We start from the raw sequence: 9,114 nt of genomic DNA on the forward strand, positions 1-9,114 counted from the left end.
CAGCACACCTTCCGATACACACCAAACCCCTTAAGAGTAAGGGACATTAATGGTGAGGCTTTATATTGTCTTGAGTACAAATTCAAGGTGTATAGGAATGGTATAAGATATGTATTTGATTTCCCCACTTCTGCACAGAAATGGAGAAACTGCATATGAAACTGAGGACTGTGGGATAAAGTCTGAGCTAGTATTTCCAAATTATACTTCCAGTTATGGATTACAGATAACAACAACCTTCAAAGTGTAACTGCAAATGACCTGACCTTAAATGAAGCTTTCATTTTAAATACTGACGCAACCAAGCAGATGAATGATTTTTTGGCATGATGTTTTAAAGCCTCACACCCCAAGGGGGAAGGTGAGTTTCCCCTCCCAGGCCTGTCCCCAGCCCCCAGGACTCACAGCCCAGAAGCCTCCAGCTCACCCTCTTGGCTTTTGTAGCTATGAGGTAGTTGATGAAATACATTAAAAAAATCTCTCTCCCTACTAACTTTGTATCTAAAACTACACCACCTATGTTTAGTCAACCTACATTTTTTTTTAAAATCTTTGAACACAAGTATATTAAACATACATCTCTTGTCTAATGTGCCTTGTGGAAAATAACAGCATGCTGGCACAGCTCCAGTTTCAGTTGGAAGCTGCTGCTATTTTAGCTGTTCTACTTTCTGCTGCCCTGCATAAGCAGAACCAACAAGACATAAATTCCCTACCTCAGTTTTAATTTTTCACTTAAAGCATCTTTGTGGCTGGAGCCTTCAGAATGACTTTGTTGGTTCTCTGACTTCTAGCCTTAAACATGAACTAAAATTGTGTCTTATCTCTGAAGAATAATTTTCATAAAAATATACAGACAACAGCTGATATCCAGTCCCTGTGTAAGCTTCCCTCCCTGGTAAGCCTGCTATAATCTCACTCCAGTCTCAACCCAGATGCAAGCCAATGTGTAGGCAGTGTGGATGAACATGAAGTATTGTACCCAAAGCTGTCAGGACAAAGTAGGCATACACTGAGAAAAGCTAAATAAATTCTAAACAAATTGTAAGATTAATGTTGGTATATGAAGGATTATGTATACGTTTCAGGGCTTAGGTTTTATAAAGTACTTTAATCATTTTATAATGGCAGGAAACCTGTTCACACTCAAAGTATTCAAGTGTGAATATAAATTCAAAGAAATCCCTAAAAAGAAGTCCCTGATTTGCCGCTTTTGCATCTGTAACCTGAATGCCAGTTCTGTAACTTCTGCCATACTTGATATAAACCCAAAAACTGCATTCTTAGCAGGGCAAAGAAGGAAGAGGAGTGTTTTGAGAAGATGCAGCTAAGAGGGAAGAAGAGTCCACACTGAACAAAGATACGGTCTCCAAGAACCTCTTGAGACAGAGTTCCCAAAACCTTATTTCTCCTCTCCTTCCTCCCACTTAGCTTTAAATGTAGTTTCTGGAAGGTTACGTTAGCAGGCTGACTGCTACTCCACTGCGTTTCCACTTCCTACAGTTAAATAAATACCATCTAAAACCTCATAGGACCTTCTGAAAGGCAAGACACATTGTTGAGGTGGGTCCTTAACTTCTCGGGAAAAGCTGCAGGGGCAGCTGGAACAAGAGATTCACGGCATGTTGGAAGTTGGCATTTCTTGTTTTCGTGGATATCTTTCGAAATCATGTTTTCTAGCAACACCTTAATTTTTTGCTTTGCTAGAACTTTTCACTTAAAAATTCTTTCAGTTACAACTATCAAAAATATCTAAAATCATTGCTTCATTCACCTTTTTCTGATGTAATGAAGTTAAGTAAAGCAATTTTACAGAATCTTTTTGTTTCTGCAGCCCAAGACAAGTCTGGGAATCCCAGGAGCTAGTGCTTTTGATCAGATTAGGGACTGATATTACCAAGTGCCACAACAAAAGGAGGCACCTTTTCTGACAAATACCATTCAACATCCTTCTGGAAAGAGGCAGGGCATGGAGTGGCAGTCAACAATGCTGTATCTATATTATAGCAGAAGGAAAGTGAAGTAAGACCCATTTAGTTCCACTTATTCTTTCCCTCCTCTTTCATGTAGCGGCCTAGGTTCAAGAGAAAATAGCCAGCCCTTAAAGTACGAAACCAAGTTGACCAGATTTTGATGCATGCCTGCAGGTCAAGATCTTAGGGGGTTCCAGCTGATCCTTTCTCTATAGACAGTGATGTGAACCTCCTTGATCCTTTGTGATGGCAGCCTGAGCATGAACAGGCAGTCACTATTATACTGGGAACACACAGATTTGCACTTACACAGAAGCGGAACTCAAAAAATGTTCATTTTTACTCAATTTTGGATTAAAAGAAAAAAGAGCATTGCAACCATTTAGGATGCTAAACTTCACAGTTCTAAAGACCAGTGTTATTGACCACCACAGTCAGCAGCATTTCATTAAAATAAAATCGTAAGAATATAAGAACCGGTATTGTATTATATTATAATAAAATAATTATGTTTCAAGGGTACAGTTGCTGGTATTCAGGCTATCTGTGAGACAGTGTAAATCGATAATACTATCAGGTGTGTAAATTTGCCATAGTGGGCTGTTTTGTCGTCAAACAGTGGTTGTCAATTTTTTCCCTTTCCTTTCCACTTCAGATTAATATTGGGCATGAATATGTCCTCTTTGGTTGCCCAGTTACAAAACCATAAAGCTAGCACACCTACATGTTTTTGTTTCTCTTAACAGGTTTTCCTCTTTTTAACTTTTCATCTCAGGGCTACCTTATCCACAAATTAAGGCTCTTGCACCAGCTCAACACATTTATTATTATTCCTGTCTTATTCTGTATTAAACTGTATCAAATCATGGTATGCATAAACTTATTGCTTAGGAAAAAAGTCCCAAAGATTAAATGTAAAACACTCTACATGATGTTTCAACATTCAATGCATGCACAAATACAGTAAACTTGTTCAATCTTGCTACAAAAATAAGAAAAAAACCCTCAGCAAGTGGGATGCAATACTTGCAGATGAGGAAAAAGATGGATGATTTCATTCATGACCCAAATTTGGAATAAAAAAGGTATTCCTAAAATTCTTGTACAGGTTTCCTGAATAAACACTGTGACCATGTTCATTAGTGTCATTCCATCAGTGCTGTAGGTAAACATTTCTATTCCCTATTTGAAAGTTTGTAAACCAAACTGATATAGTTTCTGTCAATAAATCAGGTCTGTAGAGATCTTAATAGAGGTCTGAAGCAACAGTGGCATCTGCTAATCCATACACTTGTCCTAACCTTTTCTTGCAAATAAATATTTTCCTTCATTCTAGTGCTTTTCATTAGATCGATATCATTTCAGAGAGATGCTTCCCCAGGCAGAAATATAAAATCCCTAACCATTGTGCAGCAGTTGTCAGGCCGTTACATTGGGATGGGGTGTGCTGATCAACTCCTTGGCTTTACAAGGTGGAATTCAGAGGGAGGTAAAGACAAAGCTGAAATATTAAGTGGTACAGAGGTAAATGCATTGAGCATTAAGAGTCCTTCACGTCTTCCTGGAGATGTTCACTTCCACTTCAGACTTCTCTCAAAACTATTTCTCCTTCTGAGACTTGCAGGAGCATTAACTGCTACCAACACTCTCAAAAGACAAGTAAAACAAGATAAAAGTCTTTCCAGAATTCACATACAGCTAGATAAGAAAATCTAGGAATTAGATATTTTAAAGTCAAATTACTTATGTAAAATTGAAATAGATGTTTGAGTTCTGTTAGGAAAGTCTATTTTCCTCCTACTGAAGGAAGAAAAAATGGAGACAATTGCAGTGGATGAGAAATCTTTGTCTTGTCTTGGACTGACAGGGCTGTTTCTATTCCTGTCCTGTCCTGTAGAAGATTAAAGCACGTGCATAGAGAGGATGTGTGGACTTCAGCACAAAGAAGAGAATCCCAGCGGGTATGTGACTCGCCTGTAGAAGTTATTTAGTGTGCAAATAAAAAGATTCTTCCTTTCAAATAGAACAGAAACTTGGTTGATGTCCTGGTTTCAGCTGGGATAGAGTTAATTTTCTTCCTAGTAGCTGGTATAGCGCTATGTTTTGAATTTAGTATCAGAATAATGTTGATAACACACTGATGTTTTAGTTGTTGCTAAGCAGTGTTTATACTAATCAAGGACTTTTTAACTTCCCATGCTCTTCCGGGTGCACAAGAAGCTGGGAGGGGCCACAGCTAGGACAAACTGGCGAAAGGGCTATTCCATACCATATGATATCATGCTCAGTATATAAACTGGGGGGAGTTGGCCGGAGGGCAGCGATCGCTGCTCGGGGACTGGCTGGGCATCGACCAGCAGGTGGTGAGTAATTGCATTGTGCATCACTTGTTTTGTATATTCTTCTATCATTATTATTACATTCTCTTCCTCTGCTGTCCTATTAAACTGCTTTTATCTCAATCCATGGGTTTTACTTTTTTCCCGATTCTCCCCCCCACCCACTGCAGGGGAGGGTGAGCAAGCAGCTGCATGGTGCTTAGTTGCCAACTGGTGTTAAACCACAACAGTTGAATATGTTCAGCTGGTTTCACTCCATTTCTTGCAACTCTATCATCAGACCTGGCTGATGTAGTAAGTTTTCAGCTTCATCTGTGAAGGGACTGAAAGGGTCTTCAATTTCTAAGGTAGTAGCGTACCTGTAGGTCATACCTAGTGTGTATCTGTTTTCAATGTAAGACACACAAGATTGACTGATTTGACTCTAAAGGTCCAGGATGAGCTGTGGGCAGGTAGGGATATAATTACGTGTGATTTTGTATGATAAACAGACACAATAAGTACAGAACTCTATGAGGCCTGCTTTTATATAAATGCATCTTTTATCTTTGCAAAAGTAGAACTGTGATTTAAAGATAAATCTTCATCCACCATGAATGGCAGATAAAGGCTCTTTCAGAAGCATCAAATAATAAAGATAAAAATATTGTTCTTTCACATAGTATTTTCTCTCTTGTCAAAACAGAACTCATAAATCACATGAAATTCAGCAAGCTAAAAGACACTCAGAACACAGCACTTTGTGAAAATCAAAATAACTCCTGTCTTGATATTTATAGAGTTTTCATAATCACAGTATCTAATAATTAAAGTATAACCCAAGCTAGCTATCACTATAAACCATGAACTGGTATTCTGCTTTATATGGGCTGTGCAACAGAATCATCCTGAAAGTATTCCAGAGCTGTTCAAGGCCAGTTCCACCAGAAAATTTAAAATCAGTTTTACACTCTCTTTATGATATTTTCTGCTTATCCATGTGTTCCATACATTTCCTAAGAATTTGCTATTAAAGCAGATTTCTGGGAACAAAATGTACTACACATTGGTTCATGCTGTCAGTTTTAAATCTGAAGAACCTTAGAGAAAGTGCGGTGTGTTGGTGTACTCAGTTTCAATATATCTTCACTTTTTTAAAGTTTGCAAAAGTATGTCATCTATTATCTATACACACATTTGTATAGGTATTATATATTGCTTATAATCAAAGACAACATACTATGTTTCAGCTTTGATATAAATGTTCCTTTGATATAAATTCAATTATATCAAAGGAATAAATTAGGATGAAATGTTAGTAACCATTAAGAATGATGGATTCTGTCCTGTACCCTAGAGGACAGTGGGTACTTTGCTAATGCTTTAGAGAGCAGTGAACAGAAGCCTAGATTTCCATGCTATTTATTTATTATACCCTGCTACATCCATTGTACAACCATATTATACAATCAGTCATAATGTTACCTTTATTGCCAATTTGATTAATGTTAAAAATAATATTATTGCAAAATTCCTCCTTATGTAAAGCAGGAGGCCCAGTGTGCCAAGAGCAGATGAGGGTAACTGTGTTCTAAAAACAAACATTAGCTAAATCAACTTTTTATAACTAGAAGATATTAAATATCTATTTATTAACTTTCTGGAAGGTAGACTGTGTATGTATCACTGGCATCAAACATTTTCTGCTTTTGTTGTATACCTAGTCCTTTTAGCAATGCTCAACTGTTTCCACATTATTAGAATGACTTTTTCCTACATGGCTGCCAGTTAACAGACTGAAGTAACAAGCTATATTACCCACTGCACAGAAATGAAATGAACCTGATAAAGCAGTCCAAATGCTGGCATATGAACAGAATTGATATTACACTCACTTTTTTATTGATGTAATAGGGGTCCATGTCTTCCAAGGGCTCAGACACCATTCCTGGAGGTATGTCGCCATATATAAATGGAAGTGTTTTTCCTGCCTCCAAGTCACTGTTTGGCTTTGGCCCATTTTCGTCATCGTCTTTACGATCTTGTTTAGAATTCTTAGCTTTTTCTGCAGCAATGCGTTGTTCAATAGCTGCAAGAGACTCTCTAGTGAAGTATTGGAAGCTGTCTGGTCCTGGTGGTACAAGCACTGGCTGCTCCATCTTTTCATCCTGCACATTTTAATTACCATTTATTCTTCTGCATAGGAAAATACTAAAAGAAAGCAGAAAATAAAATTCAAACATACATGTTAAAATCACCAAGAAAGATACATTTATTTTTAAATGCTTTTGTTTATGCTATGTTGGAATGTTCAAATACACAATATTGAAAGTTACGTAAAGGAAAATAAAATAAGCAGTTTAGTTGCTGATTTGACTTTCGTAAGAGGCACTTGCGTGGTTCTTATGCTAGTTATATAAACTTCAATAATTTCTCAACCCTAGGACTATAGTGGTCTTTTACTCCAAATAAGCAAAAGCATGATACTTAAGAACAATCAGATACATTCTTTCCTGATAACTCTAATTATCTTAAAATCACCTCACATTCCTCTGGAATCAATCAGGATTATATTGGTAACTATAAATAGCACAGTTCACCAGACCTAATGCAGAAATCTCCACTGAGTTCAGCAAGACTATCAGAAAACAAGCACTGTAGAATCAGAATTTCTATTAAACAAATAAAAATCAACTCTGCATATTATGAGGTAGTAAAATAGTGGTTCCAAGTAAGTTTTTGTATGGGTAGTTATTCTAGATAATAATAAGAATAATTGCCTATTTCTATTTCAATTTAACTGTTACTGTAGATATGGTTCTTTATTCAATAGCTGCAAGTGGATCATTCTGGAAGTATTCTAATATATGTATTTATTTATATATTGCAACTGAGAAAATAAGCTGGATAAGGAAAAAAAAAAAGGCGGCCTGTTAAAACTACAGATCTGGCATCTTTCATGCTGCTGAATAATTTTCTGATGACATCGGACATACAGATGAAATGTGTATTTGGGCACACAGTGGTGCATATATCCCTCATGCCTGAATGTAATGAGGTATTTGCAGTCTCCACCCATTGCTGGGGTCCTTGCAAAATGATTAGTCAGCCTTTCAGGAGACTTAAGGGTCAATGCAGGTCAGTACTCATTGAAATAATCTAGAGATATGGAATGAGAGAAAAGTAAGAATACAAGAGATGGTTTTGGGGGAAACATTAAAACAAATTAAAAGGCGACAAAGAAAACCAGGAATTATGGAAAGAAGCTGAAAAAGATGAGGAAAATAGAGCAAAAAATGGAAACAAGAGGAGACCATAAATGAATGTAGAAAAAGTTAGGGGAGAAAGTGAAGCATGTGAAAATTAAAAAAATAGGAAGACTGGAAGATTAGCAGTATAAAAATGCAGAGATGAAAACAAAGAAAAATAGGAAAATAGGTCAAAGAACAGAATACTGGGAAAGGAGTATGAAGGGAAACAAATATAAATAGGATTAAACTTTCTATTAAGGAAAAGTCAATAAGGAGAATAAGAAATTAGATGAGAAATAAAGGAGAAGAAAGAAAAACATAGCTGGGAAATGAAAGAGAAGGTCACTAAAATATATTAAGTAATAAACCCTAAATCATCTAGATAATTGATGCCAGGGTGAGCACAAACATCTTAATCACACATACATATTGAGTAGTGGTATATAATAGATAAAGTAAGAAAGAGGGGTCTAGGTGCTTATGGGCTCTATAACCCCGTGATTTCTCAGAAAAATTAAAAAAACATTTTTCACCTGGATGTATAGAATCATCACCCACAATCAGAGCAATGGCTTCTAAAGAGTTGAGGTGGCAGATTTGTCACTATAAAAAATTAAAGGAAGCTAATCTCCTACCTATCAAAACACAACATATTGACCCATGCAGAGTGTAGACTCATGACAAAAACAGTTATCTAAAGCTTTCCCTTCTTTCTAATCCTGAAAGGAATCGGAATCATCCTGTTCTCTCTCCATTAGGGGGAAAAAGGATATAAGAAAGTGTACCTCAACCAACAAGGATTTAAAGTCTTCTTTTCCTGTACACAGACAGCATCCACCAGACATCCCCCAGCTCCCCATTTCGTGATTCTGTTTACTTCTGGGAATTGACTCTTCAGTCTCTTTACTACCGAACAGTTATAAACTCTGACATTATCTCTCAATGTTCAGTCACACCTTGTGGCTACTGGGAAAGAAGAGGAAAAAACTACTAGCCACACCACTGTCCTTGCTGATCCCCAAACTGATCCCCACAAGTGGCACCATAATTTGGGAAACAGATCTCATACTAAGCACTATGCCACAGCTGTAGGTGGATACTACTTGCTCTGCGGGCTTCGTGGAAATGCAGACACTCAAGAGAGAGAGGCAGGCTTTCTTCTCTGCTCAGCTTGTTTGACAGAGGAAGGGCCGAAGGCCTCGCCTCGCCTCTCCTCGCCTCTCCTCTCCCAGCATAGGTATAATCCCCATATAATATATATATACACACACACACACATATTATATATATAATATAATACACAGCCATGTTTGGCTTTCCCTCTCCTCCTCCCCGTGAAACCCAGGAGGCTGGTTTTCCTCTTTGCCATTTTTCCTTTGAAAATTCTCTCATTGTCCAAAAATCCCACTGTACACAGCACTCAGTGTTCCCTGCCATGGTGGGCAGCAAGGGCACGGCAAGCCAAACAAGTCATGGCGCAGTGGGAGGGAGGTGCTGGACAGCAGCGAGGGCAATCTCATGTTTTGTAGAGGAAGGAAATGGGCAGCCAGCAAGCAGTCAGCAAAGATGAGC

The 9,114-nt window shown here is 37.7% G+C and overlaps 1 protein-coding gene across 2 annotated transcripts in view; it reads right to left on the reverse strand.

The window, feature by feature from the left end:
* LOC104036156 (sodium channel protein type 1 subunit alpha) overlaps positions 1 to 6,450 on the reverse strand; it is a 73,036-nt gene extending 66,586 nt beyond the window's left edge. For both annotated transcript variants that reach the window (XM_075710799.1, XM_075710800.1), the window contains exon 1: positions 6,187 to 6,450. In XM_075710799.1, coding sequence (XP_075566914.1) covers positions 6,187 to 6,450 — 264 coding nt within the window. The remainder of the gene's footprint in view (positions 1 to 6,186) is intronic.
* Positions 6,451 to 9,114: the final 2,664 nt, after the last annotated feature.

Source organism: Pelecanus crispus, chromosome 5, assembly GCF_030463565.1.
Source record: "Pelecanus crispus isolate bPelCri1 chromosome 5, bPelCri1.pri, whole genome shotgun sequence".
Classification (NCBI taxonomy): domain Eukaryota; kingdom Metazoa; phylum Chordata; class Aves; order Pelecaniformes; family Pelecanidae; genus Pelecanus; species Pelecanus crispus.